The sequence below is a fragment of the Sphaeramia orbicularis genome, chromosome 15 (genome assembly GCF_902148855.1).
Source record: "Sphaeramia orbicularis chromosome 15, fSphaOr1.1, whole genome shotgun sequence".
NCBI classification, from domain to species: domain Eukaryota; kingdom Metazoa; phylum Chordata; class Actinopteri; order Kurtiformes; family Apogonidae; genus Sphaeramia; species Sphaeramia orbicularis.
This window is the reverse complement of record NC_043971.1, coordinates 32,922,213-32,938,752: the sequence shown is the minus strand read 5'-3', so window position 1 is coordinate 32,938,752 and position 16,540 is coordinate 32,922,213. Positions and strand designations below refer to the sequence as shown.

Here is a 16,540-nt window from a genome sequence, read left to right as displayed (position 1 = left end):
CTATTTTGTTGGATGCAGCGAGGATGGCTAGCCGCATTTATTTATCACGTTGATTGTGTTCAATGCGGCACATTCTCATTATACAGCATGTCAAGGGCTGCTTGCGTGTAGTAGTCTATATTTGGCTGAGAGGAATGCGGCTTCTCTGAGAAATTCTTGTGTTTTTCCTTTTGAATCCAGCCCATTATAACCTTGGAGGGAAGCATCTCATACACGTTCCAGAAGGAGGGAAAAAACAAGGTCACGGTCCAGGTTGCCTCTGGGAACACTGTAATGCAGGACTCAAAAGTTATAACTGTTAAAGGTGAGTGGGAGAGACTGTCTTCAAAGCACTTTAATTGGTAAGATGCAAAAACATGAATATGCAATATGCTATCTCTGGGAAAGTACATTGCCTCCTGGTCCACTCTTCACATGGTGCCATGTTGTCAGTGTGGACTTATTTAATGAATAAAATGTCACGGTACACGAACACGAAATCTTGAGCAGCAATTAACTTCAAGGTTCATGTAACCAAATGAAAAAAGACAAAACTGCACATCAGATTAATCAAGAACAAAACTGGAAGTAGCATTCATATTCTAACACACGTCACTTCACCTTCCTCAGAGTTCTTCAGGTCGCTGCTGTTATCGTTTTCACCAGCGCTTGATGAGCACAATCCTGACATCCCTGAATGGAGGGAGGACATAGGCCGTGTGGTGCGGACAGCTCTGTCACAGGTACATCAAGTCTCTATCAGTCTGAGCCCTTTCCTGGAGCTTACATGAGCCACCAGTGGCTTTCAGGGCCATTACTATTTTATACCATGGCCTGTCTGCAGCATTAATGCAAAATTTATGACGTTTTATGGTTCATATGCCAAACCTTTAGCTTTTTTTAGTTTACCTATGGTGACAGTAAATGGACACAGTGGAATATAGTAAATTTAAGTGGAACCTGAGGCGTACATATTTCCCAGGGGATGGAGACACATTAGAAATTTGGACCTTTTTTTAAATAAACTTCAACCTTTAAATACATAGTACTTAATTTCTGCTGCTTATTCATAATTAACATGATATCTTATGCTACAAAATGTACAAGAAGCTAATTATATGTTTCTATGATCAACATACTTATACACTGTTGCCCCATAAAGTTGGAATAATTTTGTTTTCAGACACATTCCTGTTTCTGTTCCTCAGTAATCACCTCTGACCAGATGCAGTGATGACATATTAAGTTCCATTTACACTTTATCTACACTTTTTTATGCAGGAATGGCTTATTTTATGATCACTGCATATTTTCACGCACTACCTGTTTACATGCATGTGTGTAGTGTGGGTGTGTTGTATGAATGGAATATAATTTATTCTTTAGTATTCATTGTTCTTATACTTTTCATGGGTCCTGTTTTTACCTTGTGCTTTAAAATTTTGTGTATTTATTTACAATGACAATAAATGGCATCTAACATCAATAATAAATCACATTGCCACAATCATGTCATGAGAATTGGTACAAATATTTTATTCCAACTTTATGGGCCACAGTAGGTTGTATTAGGATAACAGGTGAACAAATGATATTTACAATGAAATGCTGACATAATAAGAACCACGCACATCACTAAGTAATTCATATAATATACGCCTGGTCATTTTTAAATATATAATTATAGCTTCAACCATTGTGGAATAACAAAATTACAGAGGTGTGTTCTCTTGTTTTGGGTGCATTTTAAGGTGTCTGGAGTTCCTGGAGATCAGCTTCTTGTCTCACTGTATCCTGGTCTACCTACGACAGCAGAGCTTTTCATCCTGCCCGATGAGCATATACCAGCTGAGCACAAGAGAAGAAATGACGAGGCGCTAGAAACGGTAAAATCCATCCAGTTTAGAAACACTTGATTGACTATTATGTAACCAAATACCAGTTTCATCTCCACTGATATCATAGAAGATGAATTGACTCCTGTCCTGCATTGAGTACATTTGTAATATAAGCTGCTACTGTGTTCATTTGTAGAGAAATGCACCCTAATATTCTTTCCTTTTTAAAAATATTTTTGTGAAAAACCAGATATCACATATTTTTGTCACTGCCCTGAACCAAGGCTTAATCCAGTTTGAACTGAAAGCTGATATCCGCATCATTGTTTACATCACTCAGCAAACTCTGGGTAAGTTTTCTTACTCTATCATTACCCTAATATCTTTTTTTTCATTACTACAGTGTAACTGATACATGTAAGAATCTAAATAAATCTATTTGTCACATCCCACATGCATTTTGCTATGTATTAGCTTGCATTTTTGATGTAAGATAAGGCACCTATCTTCCTTGAGATGGAAAATTAAGTTTTATCAGAGAGTTAAAAAATAAAACAGGGACTGCAGTAATCCCCAATAAGGACTTTTGATGCTATAAGATATCACACTATACTGTATATCTTCCAGCGTGCATACATTTTGAAGGCTGTAACCTCCGACTGTGAGACTGTACATGTCTTTTAAATTGGCCAATCAATGACATGATTGACAAAGGAGGTATTTGGTATGCACTGAGGAAATCGGCAGGGTCACCGGGTTATTAGCATATCGCAAAAACGTGTCGATCATCCCTGCGTGGCTTTACCCTTTTCATCCACTAACTGATCTGTCTTCATTTGTGTCTGCATACAAAGGTCTGGGTTGCCTTTAAAATGATCCGGAAAGGTCATATGCTTCATAGGCTTCTATCTGAAAGAGAGAAAGCCAGGCAGTGAAGGGGAAATACTTTGAATATTGCATCTCAGCATTTAAAAAGCCATGACTATGCATAAGCTACCTGTGTGAAGATCCCCACGGAGAGACATGGACCTCCTAAAGGTTCCTTTTAATACCCTGAGGGGATAACAGACAGGGAGCGGCTCTTCAAAATATACCTACCATTGTTACCTGATATGGGGTAATGAAAGTGATTTCTTTGTTTTGTTTAAATCAGACATGGCTGAGGGAGCGAAAGGCTTTAAAATATTTGATCTAAGATATTTGCTTATTTTGTGTGTCTGTCTTACCTGTCAGCACCCCTTGTGGATTCCAACTCCATCCACAGTGGCTCGGCCATGTTGATGCTGCTCAGTGTGGTGATTGTTGGTTTAGCAGCGTTCTTCATCTACAAATTCAAAAGGTGTGTTCAGTAAAATTACACCACCATTTTTTTTTTTTTTTTTTGCACTTATAAATTTGTTTTCTCTTAATCCTTTTCAGTTGAATACTTTCTCATGCCTTTCTCTGTGACATTAGGAAAATCCCTTGGATCCACGTCCAGACTGAAGACAGCCACGAGAAGGAACCAGAGGTGATCAGTACAGTCAGTCCCAATGACAACATGTCCAAGGTCAAGCTCAGTGAGTTTCCCACTCAGAAGGAACTGATGGAAAAGGAGCTGGAGGCCAGAAGCAGAGGTACATTCACTACACATTTTACTATTTAATACCCTTCACAATTCTTACATAGCTTTTACTATGCAGCCGAAGAATTCCAGGGGTAGTTCATATCAGGTCAAAAAAATAAAATACAAATGGGACTGTTTTGTTTGACAAGAGTACATGGGATACAGATTATTTATAACTGTGTGCTACACGAAGACATTAATACAGGATTTAAAGCTTGACTGTCGCTGAAAGAAACTGATACTGATTAACATTTTATTGCCCTAAAAACACATCACTGAGCAACTGTTCTGAATAGCGTCCTTACTATCTTGGTGAGAGTGGAGTCGTTCCAGTTTGAGTTGTGCATAACATTGACCTTGTCCAGTATTATGGAAATTAGTTAAACTCTGTATTAAGGTCCACACATTCACATTCATTCATTAGTTGCTTATAGGGGTATATATAAGTATTCTATTGAGTGTTTTTTTTTAAATTTGTTATTAAGTACAAATATTATTCTAAATGATCAACTGCTCCATCATCAAAGTTGCCATGCTTGAGGATTTTTTTTTGCATCGTTAAGTAAAAATTCCACAATTACATTTTACCGTATTATGATGTGATCTTGCAGGAAACAAGATTTCTATCCCTTTATCAGGTGGCTGTTTTCAGGATTTGGCCAATCATAGGTGTTTGGACAGAGGCAGGGCTGAGTGACAGTTGACCAACGCAGTCACTGTTAACACAAGGCTCTGCTGCTGTAGTCTGCGGGTCGACACAGACACGTGGAAAAGCTGTTTGTCTTTGCTATAGTGATGTGAAATGGTGTCAGGTCATCTATATTTATATTTAGTCTTTTGATTCAGGTCGAGCGTTTTTTTTTGTTTGTTTGTTTGTTTTTTACGAAATTCTGGCATTTTTCAGTTCCTACAGCTTTTACAAACAGTTTCATTGCTTATTGATAGTGTGCTAAGAGGTTGCATATAAACTGTGATGGTCTGGTGTTACAACCTTCTAAAGCCCACACTGAAAAAAAAAAAAATTAACCCATAAAGACCCAGGGCTATTTTTTTTGCCAGTTCCCAAGTGCTTTTTTCACTGTTTTGAAATGATCACCATTTATTCAAATATTATGCTCATTATTTTGCATTCTGAACTGCAAATCAGGTATTTTCCTATATTTAATTCACTGATCATGTAGATGTTTATAAAAGCTCAGATTAAAGTTGAGAGTTATTACATCAAAAACAGAGAAAATGGAAGAAAAAATGACTTTTTCAGTAAAATATATTATTAACTGAACACAAACTAGGTGTGTCCATCCACTGTCATTGATCCAACTCCATTGGTTTTACTGGTGAAGCAATGTTGTAGAAGATGACGGTGTTTCCATGGGAACTGCGGAGTCTCTGAACGTCCAAATGGGTCATATCTAATGACCATGAAAAGATGACAAACTGTATTTTACACTAATTATTTACATGTATTGATAGGATTAGTGGCTCTAAAGTTATTATACATTTTAGATTAGCAGATGCTTTTGGTCACTGGTGTATATTTGGGTCTTTATGAGTTAAGATTGAAAAGTACATTTTCTTTACTTTTTTTGTTATCATTAAAGGGGCTACATGTGGTATTTATTCTTGGCCTAAAATTATAAAGTAGAGAATAAAGTGCTTAGAGTAAAGATAGGAAAATGTGGACTAAATTTATTCACACCATTGGGGAGGGATTTATGTGTCTCTGCCAGTCTCCCAGGGTGTTGAAAAGTAACCCCAAGAGGTCTTTGACAAAACTCTAAGAATATGATGAGTTCAGATGAGAATTAGTTGAAACAAGTTTTAGAGTAAAACGAGTGCCAAAGTGATTAAAAAAAAAAAAAAAAAAGCACCACTATTGTTGTTTGGACCCAGCTCTGGAGAAAAAGGATGACGTTTGATGCTGTTATCCTGGCATTTCTTCTTCATTGGTGAGAATTAATTATGAAGCTCCTGGAGGTATAATGTTACGTTATTATATTTGCTAAGTTCACCATTTGTTGATTCACGATTCAGACTAAACTGTGACAGTTCTAATTTTGTTTGGACAATTCCATACAGATCTTTAGTGCAGCTATTGACAACATAAACTGTACAGAAAATAAAGGTGATTTGTGGTTTTACTTTAGATGTTTCTGCCTAAAAATGGAGGTAAGCTAACAGAGCTGTAATGTAAACTATCAGCTGATGTAGCACATGAAGATAAGATAAGATAAGATAAGATGAGATGAGATGAGATGAACAAACAAGTGCCCCTCACATGTATTGTATCTTATTTTAACATCAATCCAGCTGATGTCATCATGTCAGTGTGTGTGCTGATGTCAGCATATCAATTACCTCTATATATGTGCCAAGTTTGAAGTAAATTGAAACAAAATTGGTGTTTTATAGACATTTGAAATTTTTCCCATTAGAAGTAAATGGAAAAAAAAAAAAATTAAATTCATAAGAAATTTGAACTTTGACCTACTGTTCCCACAATGTAATGACATCTATTCTGGGTCACCTGCAATCCATAAACCCAACCTGGTATGAATTCAACCAATAGTTTTGCTGCTAGAGTGTTAACAACCAAAAACTAGAACTAGCTCAGTCCTCCGCTAAGGCAGATCACAACCCCCACCCCGCCACCCCCGATCACCACCAAAATTGAGTCATCTTGCTAAAAGACAAACAAACAAACCCTGATGAAAACATAACCTCCTTGGCGAAGGTAACGGTACCCCTTGCCTCCCCTTCAGGGGGTGGGTTAATAAAGAGTCCCCACCTGGATTTAACTCATCAAATAGCACAAATCCTTCCACTGGATAATTACTGCAGATATTAATACATTTCATGTTCTTTAAACCTAACTGATGCAGTGAGTAGCTTCTTATTTCTGAAACAACTATCAGTTTAATAGAGAGCATAAGGATTGTACTGTGTTTCAGTGGAAAAAAGGTCATGTGGTCTAATGAGTCCAGACTGACCCTGTTTCAGGATAATAGGTGCGCCAAGGTAAGAAAAGAGGCAGATGAAGTATTTACCCATCATGCCTAGTGCCTCCAGTATAAGCCTGTGGGGTTAGGGTTGCTTCAGTTGGTCAGGACTGGGTTCAGCAATGTTGTTTGTCCGAAATATGATGGGAATAAATACTGTGACAGTGCATAAGGTTATTGAAACAATGCCATAACATAGCATGTGTGTTATAATCAAAGTTAAGGGTAGGCCAACAAAATATTAGCAATACTAGACTGAGGGAGTTTTATTTGCTCATCCTCTATGGGATAGATTCTTAGGTGTTTCTGGGAGCTGAGTGTGTTGTAGAATGCAACGTCTACTTGCTGGTAATAGTTAAGAATATCAATACTCTACATAACCCCTATAAGCAGTAGTAATGAGCTCTTTGTTAATGTCCTTGAATACGGTCATTATTAGGTGCTTTATAATCACTCATTAAGTTGCTGCTGTATATGGTGATGAGCATCTGGTTGATGGTGAATATGTGGACCTTGGACCTTAAGCACCACGACAATAACGCAGTTCTTCTTTACCTACTCTCAATAAACTAAAAGAAATTAAACTGTTATTGTTTGTGCTTATTGTTGCAGAATGAGACATTCATATGTTAATTTGAATGAATAATAAAGAGCAAATATGATACTGATATTTATACTAAGCAGCCAGTTCATGGTGAATGTGTGGACCTTAATATAAAGTGTTAATAATAAAAATAAAAAATAAAAAAAACGCTATCAGTGAAATGGCCAAATTCACCCGGCACTACTCTTTTCATTTTGGCTAAGATAGTGAGAATGTTATTCAGACCGGTGGTTCAGTGATATTTTTAGGGAAATAAAATGTTGATCAGCAGTGATAAATACGTGTACTGTAATATAAAGTGTTACTGAGGATCTTTTATGGCTGAGATTACTATATGCTAGTCAGCCACAGACTGAGCAGAGCGGGTATATCACTGCAATGTGTCCGATTTTTGCAAATTACATTCCAGAAGCACAACTGCAGCATCTGCACCTTAGCCAGATATCAGGATGACAAGTTAACTTTTTGATTGCTGTGGCTGACATCCACTGTGATGCGTTTTAGATGAAAACTATTCGGTCCCCGGGAGAAAGTAGACCGTTTGACAAAAGTAGCATTGCAGTGCTCCTGACACAGACATGTGGGCTGCAGACCCTTTTTCTGGACACTCAGCACTTTGGCTATTCTTCATTTCTCAGCTCTTTCCACCTTTCCGAGTCCTTGCTGATCTGAAACAAATTAACGGCTTTTAGGTTGCTTTCAAAGGTGTTTATTTACAAAGGGCAGAGCAGCATGAGACCTTTGATTTGGGCCCCGCTAGATTAAATGAATTTACAACCTGCTGTTTAAAGATTCCATTAATACTCTGAGGCGTGGTGTGATTGTAGTGTAGCCTAAGGCAGGGATTCAAATGCTCCATCAAAGCACATTATCCAACTTCAATCCCTTTTACAAGTATTTTACTTGTAAAAAATATTGTATAAATATTTCAAGATCTCTGTCTGCTAACATCTACTATCATCTGCTATGGAGTGTTTCAGTTACTGTTTAACTTGACAGATTATTGCTGATGATTCATCTGTTTTACATCCTAAGTAATCAGAAATGTTTTTAATACAGACTTTATTTATGTGATAAAAAGGAATATGCTGATCAAACATGTTTTCAGAAATCTAATATTTCTAGCTTTTATTCTACCAAATAAAAGCGCTCACATCATAACGTCTGCTATTTTGTACATTCTCATTATGGTCTAATTGGTTTTGCAGAAAGACTCCACTATGTATTGATTTGAACAGTGCTGCCAGACAAAGTAAAATTAGCTAAATATCTGTAAATAAATAAGATCTGAAAAAATCTTTTGCCAAACTATTAAAATCAAGATGTGAATGTCGGGTAAACTGAAATACTTAGATAAAGATGTTAATATGATAGATGTTTTTACCAACTGGTTCCAAATGATTAGCACGAGGACTCTCATGGGCTCATGTTTCATAATCGGAAGAAATTTACAGTTCAGTAGAAATATGAATTAATTAAGTTGTAAAACAGATTCAGAATTCTTCTTTATAAAACTGTAAATCACACGCTGCTCTGGTCTTTAAAATTCATTAGCCTGGTAATCAACTCCACGTTTCGACAAGATGAATGCCACAGTTCTCTGATTAGCATGATGAGTGTCTTACCAAACCATCCTCCACGTACATGCACGAAGACGGTGAACTTGAACAGAGGAAGGTGTTACATTAGGTTATTTCTTCTAGGAGATGGCTTTTTCTCTCCTTGTCACACTTTTCTTCAGGTCCATCCTGTTCTGACCAGCTTAGTGTGATAATGATGAAGCTTTAACTTTGACTTGGTGTGGTTTGTGACACCAGATTGTACACTTAAAAGAATACACATTTCTATCTCACAAATCCTGTACTTTTTTGACACATGTTGAGTTTTTTTCCTAATAAATGTGAATAAAATGAATCTGAATTAAACTGCAGAAGAACAATATTACACTAAAGATGTGCTAAATTGAACTTATGCATGCAAATGAAGTGATGACAGTTAAATATATATTATGTGTATTGAGTTCATTTTATTGTTTCTTTGCACGTTTTCAGGAGGAATTGGAAGAAATGTGGAAAGAATTGTAACGAGGGAGTTTCCAAACTGTACCAATGTCTAAGGCATTCACGCTGTTACTGAGTAAAGATTGTTGTGTTTTACTTGTGAATGACTTTGTTTGCTTTGTTGGCATTACTTTTTATCCTCCACGCTGCTATTGTTCAGTCAAGTTTTTAACTCACATGAATAGACTATATATAAATATATATATAAATAATTTATAATATTGTGCGAAGGCTGAGAGTTGGGCTCTTTGACCTCTAGTCTGAGGCTTGTGATTTGTAGAAAACTGGCTTAATTATAAAGTTTAAAGGCAGATTTTCCACACAGGTGATAACAATATTTCTCATTAGCTTCTAGAGTTACAAGAATTGTTATGTTTCTATTTTTATTGCATTGCTATTGGTGTTTATTAATACTTACGGCGCTGACCATGTGCATTTTTTTTTTTATTAATATCTATTCTGCCTGTAACATCAGCCAGTGAAGGTGCAATACCTTATAAGCTACAGTCTAATGCACAAATCGTACAGACAAACATTTAATGGAAAATGTAATATAAATGATAATTCCCTCTTTTCTTTGTATCCTGAATATGAAATATAGCAGAAAATAGATTGCTGTTAAAGCTACTAAAGGTTAATAAGAGTGAACATTACTCATGCTGAACACATTCTGCATCTCATCCTACCTTAATAAAAAAGAAATGTAATTAATAAGAAATTTTAGGGTTAATTATCATTTTATATGCTGAAGGAAATGGGATTTGTTAAATAGACCACTTTAACTTTTGAACCAACAGTTAGCCCTGCTGATAAACATTCACGTTCACTGCCCCACAACTAGAGGCCATTGCAGCAGAAATACAATGAATAAACGGTGTTAATATCTCCAGATGTGACTGCTGATAATGAAGAAATACATCATTGGTTTCACCGTAAGATAACATGGTGCTTTCAACCACTGTTTCTCAGATGATGGTACAAAGGGAAAATGGGACTTTGGACGACATATGGACACAAAGTTGTGGAAACATGGAAACCTTGTACATAGAATAACATGGAATGTACATCTATACAGTAGCTTCATCCTATTTTATTGTAAAGTAAACCCACTGAACAGGCAGTAGTATGTTTCCATGACTTACTGTCTCACAATACAACTTGTATGTCCTCTTCTTTCACTCATTTGTTTAGTTTTCTACACTGGCATGCCCTAATTATCTGTGATGAAGGATTTTAGTCTCTATTAGGGTGAGCAGGACCTGTATATATCATGGTGATTTCAAAGTTTACAAAACACATTGAACAAATTATTAAATTAACACCTTGTCTAATAGTCTAGTTGTGCAATTGCCAAAAGTTGTGCATGATCTATGATATTGTTCTTTTTTTTTTTTGTTGATGATATAAACATCTTCTTGTTCTGAATCATGTTTCTTACTGTGAAGAAATTGCCATTTTGAAATTGTTCAAAATAAATGTATTTTTATATGGAAATATGCTTTCTTTTTATGCATGTATGTACAATCAATGACTGGAGGGAATGCAATGTGTTTATGCCATTTCCAGTTTTTGTTAATAGAAGAATACCAGCCAGGAACAGCTTTTGGCTTGTAGTACTGGCTGTCAGTGAATGGGAACGGGAAGACAAAAAACTGGAAACAAATTGGTTGAAGTAGCTTTGTTTTTACAACACTGACAATAGTCACATGAGAGTGGGATGGTTATCTTTTTGCACCCAGCGTAACTAGCTAGGTATACTACCTTTAATGATCCCACAGTAGCTCTGAAGTCAAATTTAATAGGTAGAGGTGTGATAACACTCGTGAAGACTCCCACCTGACATTTACACTGGGCCTCATTTTACCTCTGTCGCTGTATCACTTGCCAGTTACAGGTGGGTTTAATGGGAACAATTACTGAGGCTACTACAGGATGAGCAGAAACAGACAATTTTGCAAAATACTAGCACCAGTATGTATTTTTCCTTTGTTGTTAGATCCTTAAAGAAAGTAAAATGGCGAAGAGAGAACGAGGTTCAAGGGCTGAACTGTGCAGCTGATTGGCTGAAATAACTATTCAGCCACAACATTGCATCAACAAGACTACTGTTCCTCTGTTTTGCATTTTGTTTGCCACTTCAACAGCTTCATATCACACACCAATCTTCATCACTCCAACAGCCATCAACACCCCGAGAGTCTTATTCTCGCTCCTGCTCTCAGTCTGAATTAACACCAAGGCCTTTCTCTAACTGCCCTGGGATGTTCTGCAGCGCACAATCAAATTGAACGGTGACAATCACTAATGGATGATTCGCTGCAGCCAGACACTATAATGTAGCACTCAATGAAAGGAAACATGCTCATCAATTTCACAGTGTGGCTAACACAATATTGCTGTGGGTTATTGTTGTGGGATATTTTTCATTCAAGGTGCTATACCCACTCTGGGAAAATCTTCCTTGATTGTGTGAGTGTGTGTGTATGTGTGTCGATTTCCTGGAGAGGGGATAATTAATTTGTTGCACAGTGGGAGAGCCAAGGAACTAGCCCATTAGAATCACTCCAGGCTACTTGGTGCTTTTCATTGTCCCCCCCGATCGGTCCCATTGTACCATGAAAATGGCTGCAGTGAAACTTCGGGCATGCTAAGCAAGACTTGTTAGAGACTGAGCAGAAAAAGTAACCAATTTAACAGAATGAAAGCGCCTGTCACTCAAAACTCCTGATTTCTCTGGGACTACAGTAACTGGCAGTCAGATGAGGTGACTTCTATATTTTATACGTTATGTGTTGATTGACTGCTTTAAAGGTCAAACACAACTAAAAGCTTTAGTCAACTTGGTAGATTTTAATTCATCAAAGACTGCAGAAATAAGTTGCTTTCAGAAATGCCTGTTGAACAACCAGACGTAGAGCATAATGTCGTGTTTTTGCTTTATTCTGCAATCATGGTTACTTATGCGAGATAAAACAAAAAACACACTAACAACCCACTGAATAATCACATCACTTGTAATGAATGAGCTGTCTAGCCTCTGAGAAACAGAAAATACAGCAGTTCACATTTCTACATATTTCATTATCTCCTAATTAAGACTTACTTTAAGTTTCTTGAAAGGAAAAAGAAACACCATGCAGATATGTTCACAGTCTTTTTCACAGGTCGATTATTGGGACTTTCCAAAAATTCTTATATAAATAACAAGCACAAAATAAAAATCTCCCGATATTGATGTTGAGAAAGTGTTCATCTGATGAAGAGAACCAGTTTATTTATGCTTCAGGCTCAATCGGTGGATTGGAGGAAAGAAGTATGGAGCAGCCTCTAGTCAATTTATCTTACTGACACATGATGCTGACAACACTTAAAAAGAAAAGTTTGATGAAGAAAAACTCCAGTACTTATCCCAAAGAGACAGCAGCTGACCAAAGCTCTGTGCGTAGGCTGAGCCTTGTTGACAGCAGATATGTCTTCTCTATCTCTGTGTCCCTTGCAGCAAAGGAGATGAACAAATCCACAGCCTTTTGTCCGTTGAGTCCTTGGGGGCAAAACTAGAACAGACCGTAGGCTCCTGTGCATTACTGTAAACTGAGGAAATGCCTTGTTTAGATGCTGGTATCGTTGCGGTACATAAACAGAGAACAAAGACTGGTATTTGGACTCAATTATAGTTGAGTTGGCCACTGTAGATTTTTAGGAACCTTCACAGTGAGATCAATCATGGAAAACCAATAAAAACATGAGCAGTAACTGTCTCTTTACCTTAGTGTTGAAATGCTAAATGAAATCACTGCGCAAGACAAATGGCCAACTATTCTTTACATAACTAATATAAATGAACCTCTATGGAGTTTTCCACTGCAGCTGCAACTGTAGCGTCTTTGTTGTACAGCCAGTAATTAAATTCAGAAAATTTACATTTGGTTCGTTTTACACAAACCCGAATGTACAATGAATGCTCCTGGCAACAAGAAGAGTTAAAAAGTCAGATCAACTCTTAGACAGAGACTTCTGCTACAAAATTATTCCGATATGTTATTTACTTCAGACCGAAAAAATGTCTTTTTTTGGCTCAACATTAATCATGTTTGAATTCATTCCAGCACCACAAAGGGACTAATTTGGATGCAGGTATTGCTTAGATGCTCATGTACTACTGTATACTTATTGAGTATATCTTCTATCATCTTCATCTACTTCACTCATCTGTTCTTATTTTTGTTATGACACATATAACATTTTGAGCTGCGAGAGACGGGCCTGATGGAATACACAGATCTGGGACTACGAGCCCTCCTTCATCTCCTGGATATTGCAAGCTTTCATTTGATGAGAATCTCATGATAAGATTTACTGATTGTACAAAGCTTAATGAATCTGGTTCCCTCACTGTCTTACTCAGATAAGCTATTTCCACATAGTTAAACAAAGTAAACTTCACAAACACAAGCCCAAAGAACAGAAACAGAAGCATATTTTGAGATATTACTATACATCACCGCTGTTCCACTGTTTGATATTTTCATATTTGAGGAGACACAGCTGTAACCAGCTGAGACAAATAACTTTGAGTTCTTCCATTATGGATGTACATTATTTACATAAAAAGATCAATGTCCTTGCAAAAATACAAGTATTTTCAGTCAAAAAGTGTCCCTTTTCAAGAAGCGAGTATAAATCTGTACAGTCTCCTCAGAGGGATTAGGCAGCACAGTGTGAACTGGTCCATCCATGCATGGGTAGCAAAACACTCGAGACCATTCATTGTGACCGTGGTTTCATAGCTTGCTGGAAGTAACTGCCAAAGAAGATGTATTGCTTTCGAGTCGGTCATAGACTCTCAACATTAAAACACATGGGGCGCTTCATCAGAGAGCTTGATGTCTGTGTGAGATGGCAGGTAGCCTGGCAAGGGAGAAGAAAAGAGAGAGAGAGAGAAGAGGAATTTTATGTAGCTATTTGCATAAGGGTGTATTTTTGCAAGCAAACACATTTATCTTAGATGGGTCGATTGTTTAGCTGCCGGTGGAGGTAAATCAACTGGAACTCCATAGATATTTCCTGATGAAAATGCTTTCACCACACTGCTTCTTTCCTGATGCACTAATTATTTTATTGGGTCAAATAATTCACCAAGACATTCCCCTTGCCTTGCATTTGATTGCACCTCACTTACCGTTGAATACTAATACCATGTTATCACAGACTCAGGCTGACAAGTATTGAAATATACAGAGTGCAACAGCATCACAGTGACGTATATAACAATACACAGCACAGATAAAGGCATAAACCCCTGGATGAATGATGTGAAGTATCCTTTCTCTTCCAGTGACCTTTTTCAACATCCTGTCATGACTTGTGTGGTAAATTTCTCTGCCACATTAAGTGGTTCGTCCCAATTAAAAAAAAAAAAAGGACTGTCTTACCTCCAATCACACATAATTGTTCACATAGTTTTGGTTTTATGTGCAGAGGTTTTGAGCTGTTGGTCTAACACTTCTGCCTCATTGTGAACAGATTTAATTGGAACTACTTTCTGCACATGAAATAGTCCCTATGAAAATGTCTGACAGTGTGTCAGCATGTGAAGCATTCAGAATAACATGAACACTGTTTCTGGGAAGAGACACCATTGTTTTACAGAAGTCTCATTCACCTCCATCGTTACTGGATACAGATATAATCAGTCCTGGGCAAATAAAACTAAACTTATCCACTACCTTTTCTGTTCTCTAACACGTCTAGCAATTAGCTTGTATTCAGTCTAGTGGATCTGGAAACCTGATGAACGTAATTTAACACTCCTCTAGTTGTGTTGTGTTGCTGCTCCCGAGGATAGTGTTTTACCTACCCTGAGCTGCTAAACGCTTTTAACAGACCAGTTCTTTATGTTTTCTCAGGGACTTGGGGGGCTTTTTCCCTTTAAACAATCTGCCTCTGGAAACAAGACCGATAAGAGGAGAGGTGGAACTGAACTACAAAATGAAGCCGTGTACTTCAAAAACAACAACAATTGCCGTCTCTGTAGAGTTAGATGGGTGATAATTCTCTTTTGGTTTGTCACTTGAAGCGACCACTTTTCTGTTACATGTTGTCATTGCTTGTTATAATTGAAAAATGGACTCTGTTTTTGTTTGAAAATCTCCCACATATCTTCTGGCAGTTAGATCTCTTTTGATACAGGCAAAAAAAAAAAAAAAAAGACTGAACAACATATCAGAATACAACACTGCATGGTTTTTATGAAATTAAATTTAATTGTACATGAGCTGAAAACACATGAGAACACCATGTGGAATTCTGGGGGATTTATCCAGCCTTGAGGAAAAAATAGACTTCGGAGTACCTCTGCTTTTTGCGTCTAACTGTACATCGACATGGTCCAGCGAGGTCAGGTTGTCCCCCTCAGGGTTTGGGACTGCTATGGAGGTCACAGTTGGGATGACCTCTTGTTCTTTGTCAGGCTGTTCCACTGTGTATGTGTTGATGCCTGGGATCTTCCTATAGGGCATACAGAGGAAAAAAACAGTTTGAAAAAGCCAAGCAAATGGAGACCTGCCATCAGGTCTGTTTCACTAATGCTCTCACTAAACATAATGTGCAACTCACTATTTTTAACTGTTAAAGATGGCCAAGGAGCACTTTAAAACTGGAAAGTAGGGCATTTTGTATTCCACTGGGCATTGCACTCTCCCTTTCATATTGTTCACCTCACTTTTCAATCAATTTTTCATCCCCTCAGATGCACCCTCAATTCTACTTAAAACTAACATCTTGCATTTCTAATTTCAGATTCACCCCAGTGGTTTAGTTCTGCAGCTGCTTCTGTGACATTTGAGACAGATTTTCAATTGCTAAATGTGGTTAATTCAAAATTAAAAAATATGCTACGAGTAAAAGTTAGGTTGTACTTCATAATGAGTCAAACGTTATAAACTAACGTGGGAGAACGCCAATTCCCAGTGATTGGCGTGGGATTAACTGCAGCAGAGGATGCTATTTACTGTATGTCCCTCACTGTATAATATATGTTGTCTCAGGACTTATCTCCTCAACCTTTCCTGCCATTCTGCAGTGTATGCCTCACCTTGAATGGCTGTGTTTAGCATTTCCGAAAGGTCAACCCTCACATTGTCAGTTAGATGAATATTGATAACTGCAGGACTCTGACACCCATTCAGCTCTCTGGGAGAATTGATTAGACTGTCATACCCTGTAATATTCTGCAGATTGAGACAGAGGGGAATTGTCTTATTCCTCCAGCTATTATTGTGTCGCCCATGTCCATAACTCATATATATATGAAGTCTAAATACTTGTGGAAAGTTTTAGCTTCAGCAGTGGGGTACTTACTTGCAGGTAATGAGGCCGACTCTGAGTAAAGCCATTATGCAAACACAAAAAAACAATAAGAAAATAAAGCAATAACTATCTTTAGCTATTTGTAA

At 37.4% G+C, this 16,540-nt stretch overlaps 2 protein-coding genes across 2 annotated transcripts in view; one reads left to right on the top strand and one right to left on the bottom strand.

Moving 5' to 3' along the window:
* The window catches only part of sorcs3b (sortilin related VPS10 domain containing receptor 3b), a 57,950-nt gene extending 47,370 nt beyond the window's left edge, over nucleotides 1-10,580 (top strand). Inside the window, exons 21-27 of the mRNA XM_030155532.1 lie at nucleotides 181-304; nucleotides 610-722; nucleotides 1,731-1,865; nucleotides 2,068-2,167; nucleotides 3,051-3,156; nucleotides 3,273-3,433; nucleotides 9,078-10,580. Coding sequence (XP_030011392.1) covers nucleotides 181-304; nucleotides 610-722; nucleotides 1,731-1,865; nucleotides 2,068-2,167; nucleotides 3,051-3,156; nucleotides 3,273-3,433; nucleotides 9,078-9,142 — 804 coding nt within the window. The 3' untranslated portion in view covers nucleotides 9,143-10,580. The remainder of the gene's footprint in view (nucleotides 1-180; nucleotides 305-609; nucleotides 723-1,730; nucleotides 1,866-2,067; nucleotides 2,168-3,050; nucleotides 3,157-3,272; nucleotides 3,434-9,077) is intronic.
* Nucleotides 10,581-11,923: 1,343 nt separating this feature from the next.
* Nucleotides 11,924-16,540, bottom strand: part of LOC115433943 (VPS10 domain-containing receptor SorCS1-like) — a 64,748-nt gene continuing 60,131 nt past the window's right edge. The window contains exons 26-27 of the mRNA XM_030155531.1: nucleotides 15,439-15,593; nucleotides 11,924-13,994 (exon numbers count right to left, since the gene is read on the bottom strand). Coding sequence (XP_030011391.1) covers nucleotides 13,936-13,994; nucleotides 15,439-15,593 — 214 coding nt within the window. The 3' untranslated portion in view covers nucleotides 11,924-13,935. The remainder of the gene's footprint in view (nucleotides 13,995-15,438; nucleotides 15,594-16,540) is intronic.